The sequence below is a fragment of the Corapipo altera genome, unplaced genomic scaffold, assembly GCF_003945725.1.
Source record: "Corapipo altera isolate COAL_440 unplaced genomic scaffold, ASM394572v1 255, whole genome shotgun sequence".
In the NCBI taxonomy this organism is placed as follows: Eukaryota; Metazoa; Chordata; class Aves; order Passeriformes; family Pipridae; genus Corapipo; species Corapipo altera.
Window position 1 is genome coordinate 3,020,341 of NW_020884929.1, and position 19,993 is coordinate 3,040,333.

The window sequence follows — 19,993 nt, forward strand, 5'->3', positions numbered from 1 at the left end:
AAATCGCTTGACACATCATATTTGGTAACAAGTAACCTATTTCAAAGCCTGAAATGATGACTGCGTGACATTCGTAATTTGAAATCAGTTATTACATAAGACTCGGTGTTGAATTTGGTGGTGTCTGTTTGCAACCTAAGTAACAGAACAAATTATAATTCTCCTTATTGCTTGCCATATACTAAGTAGGACTGGTTTTGCCATTCAACATCAGGATGTACATTCAGAATACCTCTAGGGCATTATTACAAAGTGTGTGTTTCTCAGGCTACACACTTGTTTTGGTACCTGTCTCCTGAGTGGTGTTGCCAGTGGGTTGCATCAAGCCACTTGGGAATGGCTGGTTCCACTGCCATTCCGATACCATAAAGTAAACCAGAAGTCATTCAACCTATTTGAAAAGTGCTGAAAACCAAATAAATGAAGTAAATAAAGAGGTTAAGTTAATGTAGTGGTGGGAGCCATGGCCAGTGCCAGCTCCCTGGACCACAGGAGCTGCTCCACTGATGTGACAGTCCCAGAGTTCATCAGGCTTTCCCTGCAGATCCCGGTGCAGTGTCCCCGTGCAGTGTCGTTGCTCATGCTGTGCTTTCTCCAGGTGAACAAAACAATGATCCTGGTGTTAAAATGATAAACCCAGTCCAGTCCTAGCCCAGCCAGGATCCGCACGGAACAGGTTGTTCCCTGCAAGTCGGAACAACACTGATAACATTTGGCAGGAATAGCAAATACGCATTAATATTTGCGTTATGATAACAGAGAGAGCCTATTTTGAGGTTTGTATGTGATGCTAATAATTCATCCTTGGTTTTGAGATGATTCCTGGAAGAAAGTATCTCCTTCCTACAGGAACAGTCTTTCTTGAAAGTCTCTCATTTTTAAAACAGTGAGCTTTTAGTCACTTTATTTTTACCATTTAAAATCCAGCAGTTTTATTGTACTAATATTTAGTCTGCCAGGACATTCTAGCACCAGATTTTTTTCCTTTGAAAATAGTGAGGGTTTTTTTGTTGTTTGTTTCTTCTTAATTCATATGCAACATTTAAGGAAAGCTTAATTAACACCAGCATACAGGGAGAGGGAGAGGAAACAGTGCTCAGCAATTGAGAATATAATCAGCTACATTTATACAGAAGTGGTTGTATTACCTAAATCCCTTTTTCTTTAATTTATTTTTGGTTGAGTTTGGGGGCTAGGAAGGGAGGGCAGGCATAGGCTTGGTAAAAAAAAAATAGTGGAGGGAGGAAGAATGCTTCCTTGGATCTGGAAAACAGAAATTTAATGAGCTACCTCTGGTTAGAGCTGAAGCATTGGTCTTGCTCTTAAAAGTCCTCAATGGAGTCAGAGTTTAAATTCAGTTTAGGAGGTTGGCAAAGGTTGGAAAAGCCATGGAAGTCGAATTCTACTCTCAAGGTGTAAATATAGGACAGGGCTGATCCTGAATAGGAAGGACTGTCTTGTTACTGTTTTTTATTAAAATATTTTGTTACTTCTGCTGCAAATTAACATTGGTTTGAACATTTTCTCTCTTAAGTATTGTTCAGTCTTCCTCATTAAAAAAACATTTCCTCAATAATAATAGGTTCCATGTGTAGATGTCCTATGTATGTAAAATGATACATATTAATATAAGTAATTGCACATGAAAATGTGTTTTTTTGCTTTTCACCATGTAATGACTCTTCCCGCTTCAGCCTCCTGCCCCCAAAACAAGCAGAACAACAAGGAAATGTGCAGTTTTGAATAATTTTCCAGATAGCCCGTTGTCCAAGTTGAAATGGAGCTGGCAGAGGAGGCAACAGCTGGCAGAGATGGATGGCTGGCTGTTCCAGGAACAGGCTGACTCTGTGCAGCGGGGTCGGTACCAGGGCCTTGCGTGCGCCCGACAGCGAGTGCGCTCGGCTCAGCAAAGCTGTTCACCATGTGCTTCACTCCAGACAGGAGGCCAAATCCCTCCTCCTCCAGGATCCTTTCCCCTGACAAGGAGGAGGCTCACTCAGGTGCTTCCAGCTGAGCCTTTGCTCCAGTGCTTTGCTAAGCTACAGCATTGTAGAGAGATGGAAAGATCTCAGAAACCTATGGGGGGAAAGCATTTCTTAAAAAGAAGGAAAACAAACCCCCCCTTTCCTTTTTGGAGGGTTACAGTATTCCAACGTTTGCCTGTAGAAACAACACCTGACCTCCATTTCATAAAAACACAGAGCTATAAAAAGCCAAATCACCTTATGAAATTTCTACTTTTTTAATCTTTTTTTTATGAATTTGACAAAAGAAAGACTTCCATGTGTTCTGGTTAAGGCTTGGAACGTGATGCAGTCAGTCAGTTCGGCCGATGAGATGTTTTCCAAGTATCCTGCAGCAGATGAGCCTGCCAGCTTCCGCAGGGAGGACGGTGTAGGGAGAGGAGGTGGGGGAGAGCTCCAAGCATTCTTCAGTCCTGGCAGCTGCATGTGCAGCAACACTTAAAAGACTACCCAGAACCATTTCCCAAAGCAAAAGGGACGCATCAGATTTTTCTTCAACCCAGAGGTTGATGGCAAATTAAAAAAAAAAATAAATAAAATCTTGAATAAGATGAAGTAGTACAGGACACAGCTGTCTCATTGCTTGCATGGGAAGAAATGCAGATATTAGTTTTATTTTTATAAATTTTGCTTTGGACTTTCTTCTGGTTAAATTATTTAGAAACACTAAATTGAATAGTTTCTTTGGTTTCATATCATTGACTTAATTTTTTACATTAGAAATAGAAATCAGAATGTTTCACCTTAGAAAGATTTTAAGTCTTACAATTCAAAATTACTTTTTTCAATATTTTCTTTCAATTTTGTTGCTAAGTGGATTGTGTGAGGTTGAATTTGACCCTTTGTTTAATTGCCTTTGGATTAAAAAATATATTCTGCTTGGGAAATATTCTATTCTCTGTTCAGCAGAATGCTTTTGGAATTCTTCTTTTGGATGAACCTAAAATTAGAGGGAGTTTTCTTTTCTGAAACAGACAGAGAGTAAAAAAGAAGTTTTTTGGGGTTTTTTGCACATGTTGATACATGCACTTTTACTTCAGCATCAACATCTATTTTCAGCTCTTTTCCTGCTTCGCTTCATCATTCTTTTGCTAAGAGAACTGAGCAGCCCAGACTGATAGTCTGCAGGCTGCACTTTCTCATGGACCCAGATGTTCATGTTCTTCTGTTTATATTGAATATATAAATATATGAAAGGTGAAAGATAACACTTTCTATCTCAGGTGGAAATGGTTAAGCTGTAGGAAATAGGTGTTAGGAAGCCTGTAGAAGAATATTTAGTTGATCTGTATCTCAAAACGTATTCTGTTTTGAAAATGTATTTAAATGATGGTGTGATTATACATAGTTGTGGGTGACTAATCTAGTCTGTTGCTGCAGGTCATGGGAATAGTCATAAAAAGTATTTATTCGGAACGTGAACCCGGATGCGTGCTTTCCCGACGTGCTTCCCATATGGTCTGTAAGTAAACAGTAAATCAGATAGAGGAGAATTGAGGGAAGAGAGGAAGTGGGTACGTGGGGATTCTGCACCATTAAAACTGCAACCCTGCATGGTTTGAAGATCTGACTTGTTTTATCTTGGAAGAAAAAGAAGAAAGAATTAGTTTCTGCAGACCTAGGAACCCGTGGAGGTTCGGGCACTGAATTCTTTAATGGAAGTGCAGAGCAGACCGATCACCTCCAGAAATCATGTTCCCTCTGCTCCCCTATGCTTGTCCTGTGGCAGAGCCTGGCACATGTCTGCAGACTTCAGCCTGCACTCTCTTCTCCTGAAACCAAACTAGTTTTAGGGAATTGTTGGTTTCATTCTGACAACTTGCTGTTCCTGTCATTATTTGAGCTCACCTGGCTGTGCCTCACAGGATGTATCTGCCAGAATATCCCTTTCATGTGTGGTTCCTGCTTGGTCCTTGCTGCTTGCCTTGGGAATTCTGAGCTAGGGAAGCAAGGACTTTGCAGATGGTCTCAGTGGGATAGGGTTGGGGGTCAGAGCTGTAAGCACTGCAAAAATGCCTTTTCTACTGCAGCTAAAGAGCACACAAGAAGTCCTGAGTTACAAACTCTGTACACTGGATGCGTGAGTGGGAGGGTGGGAGTTGTGCTTGGCAGGAGAAGCCCTGTTTTGACATTGTCACTTCAATATACATGAAAAGTTTCAATCTCTACTCCTTTGTTTGCTCTATATTTATCTGTTTTACCTGACTGACCTTTAATTCCAGCTGGGGAATCCATCCCAAGGCTCTACAGTGTTGTTCCTCAGTACTTGAAGCCAAAGCAGGCTTTCTTTTAGCACCATGGCAATTTCTCTGTCACTGAAAGAGGCCATTTCATAGCTCTGGTGTCTTAGGCTAGGAAATTTGCTGTTGGATGTAGCTCACACAGGCATTCCATGCCCTGCAATCCCTCTGATTTTCCAAATGTCCTTGTCTTCTTTTGTGGGCTAAAGAAACTACGAGCTTTCTGTGGGAAACGATTGGGAGATTAGAGAGAAGCAGTTGGTTTCAATCCAAGGGGTGGTGAGATATATTAGCACAGTTTATAAGATAAAGCCAAATCTCTATTCTCTGTTACCTTGTGAGACTCCAGCCTAGGGCTAAATGCAGCCACAGACAAATGCTCTTGTACTTCTGAGGGCACGTCAATGTGAGGAAGTTATCCTGGAATGAGATAGGGTGTGAATGCAAATGCAGTAGCTGTTCCAGCATAACATCCTGTGGAGACAAGGTCTTGGTGAAGTGACTAAAAGCAGTGGAATGACTCCAGTGGAAGCTGAGGACACTGAGCCCCCACTGTGCTCCCCCTGCAGCCAACTCTGTGGGCAGAGGACAGGCTGAATACCACCTCCCAGGCCTTTTTTTTTTATGGGGATCCAATATCTAACCATCTTTGCACTGACTGCTTTTCCTGTCACTGTGGAAATCATGATTTATTGCTCTTTTTATCAATTGTCAGAATGAGGTGGAGGGTGATGGCCAACAGTGTCACTGTAGGTACCTTGTGAACACAAAACATAGTTTAACACTCAGTGTGTGAGTGATGGGGAATATTTTAGCTCTGCCATCTCTTACTGGTATTTGTCATTCCTACATATTATCACTCCAGCTTTGATCATCAAAGGGTACCAAAGGCCTGTTAATGTACTATTTGTAGTGTTGGAGAGGTATATGTGTGTGTGCATTCTTCATGTGGTACTCTGGGAGCTAAACCTCACCTCTTTTAGTGCTTGAGAAGTTGCTACACCTGTTTTTAGGCCTATGTGATGTGATTCAGTTGTTACCTGTTCTTTATGGGCTGCTGGAAATTAGTGTTTATTTTTAAAGTGCCTTTTTGCAGATTAAATAGAGCATTAATTAGCCCGTGTGAGGAACAGAGCATTATTCTACCGCAGCTTTCCATCAAGTCGAAAACTCATTACCAGATGTAGAGATCATAAACAAACACACATGGCTGCTGCATGTAAATCTTCTGCAGGAGAAATTACTGCTGATCTCTTCTGATTAGATCACTTTGTCTTCCAGCTCATTAATACACTTTTGACCATGGAGAATATTTAGGTGCTAATAGCTCACAAAGTAATATACAGGACATATTAACTTTCCATATTTGTTAGACATATTTCCATCTGGATTTTTTGCCAGTGGTCGAGGATACTCTTTTTTTTTTCTGTTTTGAAAGAGTAGTTATGTAGTCAGAATTTTCCTTCATAATTGGTGTTTGCTTCCACAAACAGCAGAATGTACAAGCAGTCTTCCCAAAGCCACACAAAGATGATATTACAGAAATTAATCTGTAATTATTAGGCCAAAGTCTTTGCTGGCACAATCCCCGGGGGAGTTATGCCAGCAGGTAAATTGGCCCGAGGATGAATAAACCTAATGAGAGCTGGGAAGTGCTAATTTAGGACCTGATCCTGCCTGTTACTGAGGAATTAGATCCCACTGCAGTAACTCCCATGGCAGACCGTGGAACCAGTCCCTGCCATGCCAGGCATCCCAGTGGCTGCTGTCACCTTCCTCTAATGATGGTCCATGAGATCTGGAATATAAGTGAGCACTAATCTCAGGAAGGCAGACCATCCCAGGTGTCAGCAGAGCTTGCTAGATGGTGAAAAATGACACCTGTGACAGAGCCAAGACCTGTAATCCTACATTCAGTCTCTCTAAGGGATAGTCAAATGTCTTACTTCTGTTTGGAGTGACTTTTGCCTAACCCCACCAGGGTCCCTGGCATATTTCTTACCCCTCTCCCATATTTCTTATCCCTCTCCCAACCTCTCTGAGAGCACCAGTCACACACTTCCTGAGCTGCTGACCACAGCAAAGTGACCTGGCAGGGATGAGTAGCCTTGTCTCAGACTTTCATGTTTCTTCCTTTTACTGGAGACATCAATGTCCAGAAAATAGGTAGAAACACGTAGTGAGTAACTATCCTTATTGCCTGCTCTCTGCTTGTATTCCAGCTGTCAGTGGAAGTCCCTGGCTTTCTGCTTCGGGTATTTGACAAGTTGAAGTGTGAAATGCAGGCAATTTACACCTTGGGGACAGAAGATTTGTGTGAAAATGAAGAATAGTAGTTTGTAGAAGATTTTTATGTTAAATACATATCACGTGGGAGTTTGGGAACCCAGGATGCCACTACTTCTTATAGGTGTTTTGCACATAAACCCCTAGCTGTAACTAGTTTAACTATTAAATGTTAATTATATAAAGCACCAAAGGAATGTGACACACTGGTGTTAACCACATGTTAACATCAGACCATGAATTTTAGCATAATTTTGATTGAATCCTGCATTAGCAACTGTCTCTAGTTCTGATAGTGGGTGTTACTGAGTCCAAAGTTTTGCAGAACCTGTAAGTACCATCACCTTAAAGTTGAAAAAGGTCTCGTTCGTTGAACTTGTTCTGCTCATTTATAGCTTCCATTTACCTTCCAATTATTAAAAGCAGATAAGTGTTTTGGAATGTATTTAAGCATGTGCTCTCCTTCAGTTGTGTTTACTGACGTCAGAGGAACCCAAAACAGATGCCTGTGTGCTTTCAGGGATGCTTTCTTGAAACAGAAGAGAGGAAAAGAGAGAAGCCTCTCCTTCCCTTCTTGGCTCTCCTCTTTTCATGTGTGAGCAACACACTGTGCATCTGGTTTTGTTTAAACTCAAGCATGGCAAACAACCACACTCTGTGAAAACTTCCTACTTCTTCCCATCCTTCTTTATGGTTTGGCTTTTTCTTCTTGCTATTGATATTTGGGAACCTGCAGAGACAAAGTGATGCGAAACTTGGAGGTCTTACAGAGGAGTTTGTTCTAGCAGTGTTTGTGTAAAGCCTTGTGGTGCCACAAAAGCCCCCCAGTTCCATTGCTTGGTTTGCTTTTTTTAAGCTAATTCTTCATTTGCAGGGGGCCTGTCAGGAGAGAGGTAGCGGGGAGATGGATGGGAGAATCTTCCAGCTCTCAACAGTTGGCTGAATTGCCTCTTACTGAAATAACATTCTTGAAGCATATTGTAATATTTTATAGCTCTCATAAAAGACACAGGTACTTGTTGGTAAATTACAATCTGTGAACCCAGTAAACCTGTTGGTTCTTCTGAATCAAGTGTGCTTGATGAACTTGTCTCCCAAGTTTAAATGGCAGTAGCACTCATTGTGTACTTTAAAATAACTCTACCAAAAAAAAAAAAAAAAAGAGTGTGTATACAGAGTTTACAAGGGAAATAAATTGATAGTCATTTTGTTGGGGGATTTACCTTTTTTTTTTTTAAACAGTGAAGCATTTCCTGACGTGGTTGCAACAGCTAAGCAAGATGTATGTTGAATTCACATGTATATTTAAGTGTTACATGGCTATCCCTGCTTTGCCACCTACTCAGTTCATGCTGTGGCAGACCTAACAACTGCTAAGTGACAGAGCTGAAAGTAATTTTGCAGGTTTCTTACAAACGTGTGAAGATTAAACTCTTCCACCATCTAAAATTAAGGGCCCTTTGTGTTGCATCTGCAATATTCTGCACCCTGTAAAGATGAGGACAGGAAGATTTTGGAAATAGCCAAGAGTAGTAGCACGTCACATCTTTTTCTCTCCTTCAAAGTTTGGGTTATCTGAATAGGGTTATGTTGGCCCTAATTGTGAAGTCTGATGCTGACTAGAGATTTCAAACCCACTCTTCTGTGTGCAAAAATGTCAGTGTGAACTCGTGTTGAAGCCATGTAGACTTGATTAGGGTCTTCTTTTAATCTAGAAATCATATTATAAAATACATGTGTTCCCAACGGTTTTAAGAAATTCCTTGTGGCGATTAAAGCAATCGCTTGCTCAGAAAATAATACCAGGAAGATATCTAGCACATTTTTATTGATTTTTCCCCTTTTGGATATGTATATAGTGTGTTAAAGAGAAGAATCAGCAGTCCATCAATAGTACATAAATTAAGAAGTCCCTTGATGGCCGATTTAATAATCTAAGTAGTAGTATTAGCTAAAGGAGAACTGGGAAGTAGCGTGTCCACTTACTGTGTAGCTGACTTGCTGCAAGGCTGTCAGGCAGTACTTAGTTATAAATCTTGCAAACTGAAAAAAACCCACCCTTATAAGATTACCAAGGCATGACAAATGCCAGCTATAAATAGATTTTTGACTTCCTGCTCATCTCTTCTTTCTCCTGCCTTTCGCACTCTGCTCTGGTGTAACAAGCTGACAGGGCTGTGCAAGCTCCTCCAGGTGAAGGTCAGCTCCTGATATATATTTGATCATCATGTAAAGTTCTCCTGTTAGTATGTGGTCCCCATTTTAACCTCTTTGCAGATTCCCCCAATTATCCCAAATCACTTTCACATGGAGCTGAGGTTAAGCTTTATTTCTCTTGGCTTGTCCCTTCTGTAGCAGACACTTCGTCTTCACTTTGAAAGGACAAAGCGATGTTCAGCTGCCTGGGCCTGCGCCCAGCATTTGATTTATACATTATTTAATTTCCTTTAGAAAATTGGAAGCAGAACTTTAGGAGTGGAAGTCAGTCCTTTTCATTTGTTTAAGGATCTTTTAGGGCTAATATAATCATCGATAGTAGATGTCAGCATGATTAGGGTGACTTAAGGTAAAGCAAAGAAAATTGAATACCAAGAGAAATTCTTTCGAAGTGGAGAAGGTGCCAAGATTTATAGCTGTGCACAACATCTGTGGGTTATGAATTGTGGCATTAAAAAAGGTAAATGGGAAATCATCGGTGTTTTGAGTGACACGTTGAAAACACCTGCCTCCCCTGGCTGCACAGCAGGCTGGGGCAAGAAAGGTTTGCACCCTTGGCGTTACATCTGCAATCATTTCTTGGACCGTGGGTCTCTCTGGAACTTAATTCAACCAAGTAACTAATTCTGCAGAAACTCTTCAGTCAGTCCGGAGGTTTGCGTTTGGGCTGACTCTGCATTCACTGCTGCAATTAGGTCTGCACATGCCGGGAAGTGACTGCCAAGACAATTTGAAAATTTCTCATGCAGTGGAGTCAGGAAATTAAAAATTAACTCTGGAAAGGACATCATATAATATTTGGCAGTGTTGTTTGAGCACTGTGTCCACTGAAGGGTGGAAGGTCTTCCTCTTACCAGAAAAAAAACCCAAAACCCAAACGTATGAGAGTTAAAATATGTCTTCCATGGGATTTTGAACGATCCACAGCTGAGGGAAATATCGGAAGCGGAGAGGCCTGTGGCATGCATGTGCTTATGGATACAATATGACTTACTTGTGGCCTTTAATTTAGCCAAATAGCACATAATGGCACAGAGTGAGAGTGCCGCGTTGTTCCAGGCTCTGTGGTGCTACAGCTGCTCTTCCTGACATAGTTATAGAGGGGCAAAAAAGTCTTCAGTGCCCGAGTGTTGCTGTGATGCTGCACCCATTCCAGCTTCCAGAGTTATGAATCTGATTTGTAAGTCACTTGATAAATAGGACATGCTCATTACAGCACGAGAGGGGCTTTCTGAATCACACCTGTGCTGTGCAACCTGCACTTTCTGATACCTGTGAACACACTGACATACCCTTTGGGCTAAAACACATGCCTTCCCAGATTTGGGCTGCTGAGGAGGTAAGTACCAGTTGTGTGGTGCCACACAAGTGAAAGGAGGGAATGAAATCCAGTTTCCCTCTGACATTTCATGCTTTTAAAACTTGCTCACGCCATACAAAACAAGTGATTGATATCACGGAGTCTTCCAGAGACAATGAAAAGTATTAAATCTGATGTCAAGCAGGAACTGTTAAGAACACCTCCTGATCTTTGCAATGCTGAATCATTACAAAGCTGAGAGAAAATAGCATTTGGGTTTTGGTTCAGTGTGGAAAACTGTACTTCTGTGGTAGCATCCTGTACATGCTGCCTTCATTCTTTTGATCACCTTTTATTGTTTTTGCAGAGAGGTTAATACTTTTCTGTGTGAGTCCTGCTGTCTGTGCATCTAACATAAAAAGAGTAAATATAATACATGGGGAAGTGGAAAATTCGTACTTTCTCATGCACAGAGGCAAATCCTGAGCAAATCTGAACTGAGGGATATTAAGGATCTGTACAACCCATGGTACTGGTGTGGTTTTTTTCTCGTATTCTCATTTTATCTTTCTTCCCTTCTGCCAAAAGCCCTTCCAGCCCACGGCTCCTCTCTGTCTTTGCTGTTGATCTCCATAGCAGTTGTTCCCTTCATCTTTCTTTCCTCCTTTCTCTTTGTAGCTGCTTGGACAATTCCTATGGATACAATTCCTTTCTCTAGTGGTGGAAACTGGATGGGGAGCAGAATTTTTTCCCTGACTGAGTTTAGGCTCTGGTAGGTAAACCAGCCCCACAGCAGGAGGCAAAGAACCTGATGGTGACTTCAGTTCATAAGTGTCCCTCAAACCTTGGGATCACTTCAGGATAGTCCTGCACTGATGTTCCTTAATGGCTTTTGAGGGTTTTTTAGTTGTGATCCTTAGTTCTGTTACAGAGGTTGAAATGCTGTTAACCTTAAGAAGCAAAGCTAAACACAACATGGAGGAAGGGGAAGGAAGCCTCCTCTGCTTCCCCCTATGCATATTTGCAAAAATGTTTAGGGTAAATTTTGCATATAAAATGTCTTTGTTAAGAGAAGTGCAAGTGACCCATTTTCTAAGTCCTCATAGCGATGGAAATTTGCATTATATTGTCTTGCCTAGACAAGGAAGGAGGGGGAGAAAACTAAGGAGATCAAGGAGGTTTTCACAATAACATGACACAAACTGAGAAGGAGTTTATGAATATGAAAGGGAAGAAATACCTTTATTGACTTTCTTTTCAATTAAAATATACCCCTTCCATAAATCCTTAACTAAAGGTAATTGTTGGTACACCACTTTTCTTGTTCCGTATATTTACATCATTCATGGCTACTTTTCTTGCTATAATTACTTCATTTCTTTCCTTGCATGAGCAAAACTTGCATTAAAACTTAAACAAGTTCTTTACCAGCCCTTTTGGTTCCTCTTTTAGGAGTAGTGACTGTACATGAAGGCATGTAGCTGTGGCTGACAGCCTTGCTTGATAGGTCTGACTGTCCTGCCAGCCATACTCTGCCTCTCTGGAATACAGGCATGCAGTAGCCCTCCTCCCTGATTTTCCTGGGAAACATGAGCAGCTGGGTACCATGGGAAGCTCCAAGAGGTAAACTTAGAAAGAGCCTGAAATTGCTCTAGCATTCTGCTGAGGAAATAGATACTCCACAGGAGACATCTCACACCTTCCAGGAACTGAGAACCCAATAAATAAAAGCAGGAGGGCTTCCATTAAGGACATTATTCATCTTGCAATCTGAAGGCCTTATGTCCTTTCTCTCCAAATGTCTTTTCTCACCTCCTGCCTCAACTCAGGATGTGTATTTGTGTGTAAATTGCCATACAGAGACCCAGAAAGTATGTTGTAGGATTTGTGTGTTTTCTAACCGAATTGATAGAAACACTAAGTTTCCAGAAGATTTGCCATTATTTTTAACTGAGTTTGCTTTTCCTGTATTGTATTATGATAGCTCACATGTAGATAACTACAAATACAGTTGCTATTAACCTGCTGTGTAAAATCCAAATCAGGACAATATTTGCCATACCTCCAAAGACAAGATGAAAGAGAGAGTTTGAATAAACCCATGAAAAAAAGGATTTTTTGCTTTCCTTTTTTTGCTGGGTGGATTCAGAAGTTTAGCTACCTTTAAATGGTGATATAATGTAATAGAAATGCTGCCAGAGCTGAAAGGAGATGAAAGACAGTTCTAGACTGGCTGTGCAAAAAAAAATATTTTTAGGGAAGGGAGGGCACTTCTCACGATTCCTTTTGCAGAATCGCTTTTATTTGCTTTGTTTTGATAGGAGTCTGAGGCCTTTGCTGCTCTCTCAGGTTAAACTTGAGAAAGGAAAGGCATGAATTATTTTCCAGTGCAAAAGAAATACAGAATATGTTGGAATATCACTCAACCTCATATCTGTCTGCCTTGAAATCTGAACAGCAAGCAGGCAAAGGCAACAACTGCTTAACACCTGCACCCTGATAGGTTTCATAAGGTAGAAGCTGCCAAATCTGTTTTGTAGGTTTGTTTCTGTTTTTTTCATGTCAGCTGCAGCTAATGATGTCCTCCCAGTCTTCTAGTTTTAAATTTTTAGTTGCATAATTCAATCTGTCTTGCTGGCGGCGTTCGGCAAAATACCACTGGCTCTGTGCACAGGTCCTCTGCAGACTGAGTGAGAACACAGTATTCTCTTAATTACTTTTAATTAAAATGAGTGCATGCACACACATACACATATAGAAAGACTCTGTTTTTCTAGTGGCTTGGCTTCCTTTTCCTCATTGAAGGGAAGAAGTTAAACTTTCTCATTAAATGTTTATATAAAAATGAAATAATTCTGAGGTTAACCAGAAATGCAGCTTAATCTTGTACAGAAACATGTGTGTGATTTTTTGGGGGGTTGGTTTTTTTTTTCAGTCGCACAAATATAGCTGAAACTTAGAGTTGGCAGAGAGTGCTGTTTAAAAATATTTAGTCCCAGCGTGTAAAAACTCGTTTTGTTACGGAATTCCTTTGTGAAAGGTGTAGCTATGCCATGTCTCTGCCAAAGTGATGGGAGCCATATCGACGGAGAGCATCTTGGAAAATAGCTGCATTTTGGGCTTGTAGTTGCAAATGTAAAATTGGAATTTACATGTTTTATATATTGCTTGGAAGGATACCACATCTAGTAATATTTTTTAAGAGAGTGGAAAGGAGAAAAAAGAAAGCTTGCAGATGGAGTTGAAGCCTTGCTCTGTTAGAACATGTCGGGATGAGCAGAGGTATGTGTGATGACACTGAGCATGTACCACTGAAAGCTCTGCTTTATTCTCTTTAGCTGTCATCATGTGCTGTAGTTATGATACATACACTTAATTTTGGCTACATACCTCATCTTTCCCTTCTCTGGGCGTGTTTAAGCTTTATAGAATAATGAGAGCTACTGATACATGTGATAGCATCTGCTGCACAGGCACAACCCGTGCTCAGGTTTTGGTACCATGAGAACAGTTAAATGCAGCATTTTGCTGTCATTCTGTCTCATTAATGTATAATTATATAATTTTGCCCAGAGAAGCTGTGGATGCTCCATCTCTGTAAGTGTTCAAGGCCAGGTTGGAGCAACCTGCTCTAGTAGAAGGTGTCCCTGCCCATGGCAAGGGGGTTAGAACTGGGTTGTCTTTAAGGTCCCTTCCAATCCAAACCATTTTATGATTCTATGATCCATTTAAATCTACAGATCGTAGAATTGACTGGAATGAAGAGATGCACATACAGGGGCTATTCTTTGTCTTTCAAAGATTAGATCAAAATTTATCACAGGGTGATCACAGTATTGGAAACTTTTTCTTCTACACAGAACAAGATTTGTAGGTATCTGTAAGACTTTCTCTGTGCAGAGAAATCAAAAAAGCTGTGAAGAGAAAAAAGCTGTGTTATCTTGTCTTTCATGGTTTTACACATGAAACAGCAAAGCTGAAACACGAGAGAAGTATTAAACTTAAGCTTTTTTGAACTACCTCAAAAACTCCACCTCCCAGCCATTACAACTCGCTCTTTAGCCATTTTAGAGGAAAAAAAATGATATTTGTGACATGTTAAAATAGCACTTTTATCTTTAAATGTACCGTATTGTACAAAGGTATTGTCTAGGGCAGGTCTCCTCAGCATCTCTCCATTCCCTGGAGGAAGAGGCTGTGCTCCGCACTCCTCCCATGCCGACTGGTGCTTGTCAAATCCCCCTGTGAGCCCACCTCAATACCCCAGCAGCAAGCTAAGGCTTTTATTTTTATTTTCTGGATTAGTTTTCTGATGGTCTGGTGCATTGAATCAGTTAATGAAAGGGCCAGCTTAGGCCGGAGCCAGCACAAGAGCGGGGTGGGAGCCGCAGCCGGCAGCGGGTGGTGCCTGCACAAAGGAGAAGGGGGAAAGAGGGCCCGTGGGGTCCCACAGTCTGAGCAGGAGTGACCTGCATGGGGTGGCACAGACCTCGAGGTATTTACATCTCTGCCCAGCACTGCACTGGGCCTCCTGCAAATCCCTTGTGGGAAGTTGTGCACTGCTGGAGTTGCATTGAATTTTTTATGACAGTTTTAGAATACAGCCAGCAACCTTTCCCAGCTACTCTCTGCCTGCAGAGCATTCTTCTCCTGATTTGTTTTCTCACTTTGGAAAGGTATCCATGCCCACCTTTTCCCTCAATCAGGTGACGGCCCTGAGTCCTGAAAGCTTTCCAACTTCCCTGGTTTTGTGTGTCTATTGCTCTCACAGAGCAGCTCCTGATGCAGGGGTAGGAGGTGCCTGACATGGGTAGGAATTTGCCTGAGTGAGAAACAGATGTCCTGACCCAGGAGTTATTCATGTCCTTTTAAAGCTCCCATGTATGAAGCTTTTATCTCTCCTTAACTGAGCAAACTTCCCAAACCTCTCCCCAGCCTCCCTTTGAGGCTGCCTGGCAGGCGGGCACCGCATGGGCGCTCAGCCTCGCAGGTAGTTTTCATCCAGGAAGCGCCCCAATTTGTGCTATTCACAACCCCCAGGGTACTATTCTGTTTCCAGGCTCCTAATCCCTCTTACACACACAATCCCTTACAACTTTAACTGGCGGGGTGGAGGAGCAAGTTAAAAAGGAAGGAAAAAGGAAAATGAAACACAATGTACAGCCAGGCAGTGGCTGCCAGTTACGGGGCACACAATCGACACCAGCTGCAAGCCCAATTAAACCCCACATTCACAGGTGTTCCCAGCACACTCGGCGCTAACAAAACCACTTTCTTGAAAATACCTAAGGCTTTAACACAGAAGCTCGTTTCTTTTTTTTTTTTTCTTTCTTTTTCCCCCTTTTTTTTTTTTTTTAAAGATTCTTTAAAGCTATTTAGAGCACTTTAAATACAAAGAAGCTGAAAAGGACTTTCAGTCCACGGGAAAGAGTTGGTGCTTAATGCCAGAATGGGGAAGAATCGGCCGGGCTGAATCATGCAATGTTACCATTGGTTTCGGGAGAAAGATGGGTTATGCTGAATGCTGTTTATTCAGGGAACAGAAACTGGTGCTGGGCATGTTATTGTTGCTGGGAGTGAAATGGGGAAGGGAGGGAATGACTAGGTGTAAATCCATATCTTTTGGGGACTCATCATGGTCTGCACTGTGGCTGTGAGCTTGTGTGTGGCTTCGCCTCTTACCAATCTCTGTGTGTGTGGTTCAGACAGCAAATTTTAATTCTCCTTCCCTCCCAGGGTAGCTTGGTACTGTTGTCTTTTTGACTTTGAAGCAGGATTCTAAAAGTTGTTTATTTTCTGATCTTAAAGCACTCCTACAGGTGATAAATCAGTCCTCTAAAAAAAATAATATACTGTTTTTCATACATGAATTCTAAATTATTCCCACGCTAACAGACGACTGCAGACAGCAGATGAATGCATAGCTCAGTAACTTGCTCTCACTTCATTGAAAATGCGAATTCTATTTGTTAATCTTTCATTTATAATGATAATAATGATCAAATTAGGGGATATCGTGGTACTCACAGGTTCAGTGGCACTCAGTCCCACCTGGCTGGCTCTTCATTGCTGCAGTAGCACCCACAGTGTAGTTACAGCTTAATTACCTGGTGCCTGGTCTGGTGCTGTGTAATCACTGTTGTTTCTGACAATCACTTCATGTCTTCATTACTGCCTTAGCAGTGGGTGCTGAAAGCCACTCTGTATTCAGATGCAGTCATAATATCTATCTTGTCCTTCCATACAGCGAGCTGCAGTCTAGGACATTTTTCCTATTTGTCACAACACGCAGAGATCCAAAAGACTGGGCTTCTATTTGTCTTTTTTTTTTTTAGTTTACTGAAAATGTAAAAATGGTGATCTCTTGTATTTGTATTTGAAATTCGTTAAGAATTACCTTGCAGGTAGGTAATGTTGGCTCTCAGCATTCATTTACAGAGGCAGGCAGAGGCTATGCATGCTGCTAAATGCAGTGGGGAAAAAAGAAAATCGCCCAGGCTTCAAATTCACAAGTATCCAACCTAAATTCGGTATGGTCACTTGGGAAAAGATGCTGGAGGCAGCGTGGATAATTTTCTGAGAAAAATCATCTCAATGCTAACACAGTGATAGGAATGGAACTGCAAACAACCCAAGAACACAGCTATGGCCTGGTTTGGCCCCTTCCATGCCCTTCAGCCACTCAACAGTGAGAGGGCAGGGCAGAACTAGCCGAGACAACATGGGATGGGAGGAAAGATGGACAAGTTGTGAGGGAGCAAGGACCAGATCACTGAGGACTCTTCAGCTTGCAAAGATTTGACTGAGGAGATGAGATAAAACTCTGTAAAATCATTGATAGTATAGGGCAAGTAAACAGGGAAGAACGGATGACTCACCGTTCTCATAACGCAGGGATTAAGAGGCACTTGCTGAAATTACCAGGTTTAATACAAACAAAAGTGCTTTTTTATACAAGGTATGATTAGCCAGTGACACTCAATACAGGATGATGTTGTGGTGGCCAAAAGGAGAAAGGATTTAAGAAAGTCACTGGACAAACTCACCGAGGATAGGCCTGTTGCGAGGCTTTAAAACTGATGATCGGGATGTAACCTCTGGATTTGGAGTGCTGCTAAGCCTGGGAATGATCCATACCTTGCTGCAAAGCTGCAGGTCTTCTTCCTTTGCTGTCAGTCAGCCCCTTCTGCTGCCTTCCCTCTTTGCCTCACTTGACCCGATCTAGAGGAATAACATTTAAAACCCCTTCAGTTGCTCCACATGGTAAGAAATGTCCTAATGTGACTGAGACAAGAAATATCCATGAAAAACCAGTGACCTTAGGCCAATAACATGGCAGATTTCACCAGATGAATTCACTCTCATGTCACTGTAGCTACACCACTACTTGTGTTTGCTTTCCACAAGTGATTTAGCTTTACCAGCTAGTAAGAATGCTTGTGAGGAGGGGTGTTTTTTTTATAGTTTGCATACTTGTACAAAGAAAAATAATCAAACTTGTCTTGTTGAATCTCTTACCTCAGAAACCTGATCCTCTGGGTTAGCCAAGGAATGGAAACAACACCATGTGACTCTGTGACCAGACATGAGGGCCCGAATTTTCAACACTGTACCATATCTGCTGTTTATTGCTCAACAATAAAAGATTTAGTCCACAAAAATTCTGAGTGCAGCCAGAAAAGAGAGAACAATAATTCATGCCTTAAAATTCTTTCATTGTCCCTTAAAAACAGCTGAAATGCTTTTGAGAAGCCACAGATAATCTAGTTTTCTGCTGCTTCCTCACACCTAGTGGTTTTCAGTTATCACAGAACTTATGGTTCGGTCTATAGGAATAAAATTAAAACAAAAAAAATTCCTTTGGAGGTTAATTATCATCACAGTTACTACTAACAGTGTTGTCACTACTAACAGAGCATAGAGAAAACATGAGAGCATCACCAGAACTATGACCTTATGGGCAAATTCCTCCTGGGTGTATCTGTACAAATGAAATGGGAAGAAATAAGACTGACAGTGGTGTCCTTTTGGTTTTGGATCTGCCAACTTGGTAGTCTTTCCTTCAGCTTCTCCTTCAGTAAAACATAGCAGCTCCTAGCAACTCTTGTTAGTGACACCCTGCTTCATCATTTTGGTGCTGTGGGTGGGTGATGGAGTCAGAGAGAACAGGGTGGTCAAAACCTGCTGTACTGCATTTGGGTTTGTTTTTTTTTAATAAAGGTCTCTTCATTTTGTGGAAAACTTGTCCTTACTGCAGTATTTATCAAGGGGGAATGGACCCCTCTTTTGAAGACCAACACAGGTTCAGAGTCCAGGATGCTTGGGATCTGTTTTTCCATCCACAGTCTTTTGAAAGAGTGGTAGGCAGGGAGGGCGGGGGGGTTTGGGGGTTTTTTCTTTTTCTTTAAGTAGCTTAACATTCGTGTTAGAGGTGGGGACACAGTCACACTGTCTGCCTGGGGAAAAGCCTGCACAGAAAGACCAAGGTTAACTTTCTGGATGATGTATTCCTTATCTCCACAAGAAGCTGGTGCACTAAATCTCAGCTACTCTTCCGTGTTAGGCTGTCTCTGAAGTCCTGAAAAGCATTAAAATGCGTAACAGCAGTGTTTAGCTTCGCTGCTCATTAGAACAGCACAGAACTAATAGTAATATTGTTGTAACTTGACAAAGCCATCTAAATCCATGCATGTTTTCTTGTGAAAGCTTCCTAAACGTGCTGCTAAATCCCCTAAAAAGCTACTAAACGGCTTTGGCAACCATTAGCAGAGCATAAGCAGGGGAACTCCTTTCAGTAAGTGAACAAACAGAGAAAATATGCTGAATAGCCGGACAAATGTGTTTCAGCTGGCTCTTTCATTTACAGATATAAGGCAGCAGTCAATATCAATCACTGTTTTCCCTGTTGCACTGGAAATCACAATATCTCTTTTCATTCCACAAGCTCCTTTCACCACAGTAATGTGTCTTTGGAGTGACACTGGCATCAGTCTGTTTCCGCTGTCTGAAGTCCAGAGAGCTTAAAAACACATTGCAGGGTATGAGACCTTAACCCTCCTCCCCTTCCACACACCCGTCTCCTTCGAGCCTTCCTTTCGGAATTAATTGTTTTTACTTCTTTCCCAGTGCGAAGCTGAGAAAGAAAAGTGCCCACAGAGCCTGGGAATATCTGCTCTTGCACTTTGGGGACCGAAAAACGTGTGGCTGGTGTTTGGGGTTTGAATTTATCAGGTGTTGTGGGGAGTTTAACACAAGGCAATACGATTAGCGAGTTAATTTGCAACATGCTGTAATATGAAAGGTAATGTTACTGCGGTTTGAATTTCGAGCTATATCCTGTTTCTTGGATGTCCTAATCGCCCACAACCTCATTTATTAAACAAAAAAAAAAGTTGGAAAAGCTCTACTTGTCAGTATCTGGCATTTGGAGTGTGTTGTTGATCTTGTGTTTGCTTTCTTCCTTTCAAGTAATATATTTTATAATAATAAGTATAATAATAATAATAACACTATGTGGTTGTGCTTCTTTATTGTTTCTTTGCAGATAACAGCAGTCTGTAGAGAAGCAGCCCTTCTGGCTCTCCAGGAAGACATCCATGCCCAATCCATCATGGGACGGCACTTTCGGTGCGCACTGACTGTCGTGACCCCGAGGATTCCCGACTCGTTAATCCAGTTCTATGCAGATTATCAGCAGCAGAGTGGACTGCACACGCTTTGAGAGTCAAATTAATACACATACAAATTCACACACAGTGTGGATGGCAAATTTCCTTCATAAAGCTGTCAGAAGCCAAAGAATTTTGTATTGTGAGTGGAGTATCTAAAGTTAATTAAACGCAGAATTGTTGTAATAAAAGTTCACGTGGAAGTTTTGAGTGTAATAGATATTGTCCCAAACTCCATATTTTACCATGTCAGTGGTA

General features: G+C 41.5%; 1 protein-coding gene across 1 annotated transcript in view; it reads left to right on the forward strand.

Moving 5' to 3' along the window:
• Nucleotides 1-19,923, forward strand: part of SPATA5 (spermatogenesis associated 5) — a 165,610-nt gene extending 145,687 nt beyond the window's left edge. Inside the window, exon 16 of the mRNA XM_027658913.1 lies at nt 19,612-19,923. Coding sequence (XP_027514714.1) covers nt 19,612-19,788 — 177 coding nt within the window. The 3' untranslated portion in view covers nt 19,789-19,923. The remainder of the gene's footprint in view (nt 1-19,611) is intronic.
• The last annotated feature ends 70 nt before the right edge of the window (nt 19,924-19,993 follow it).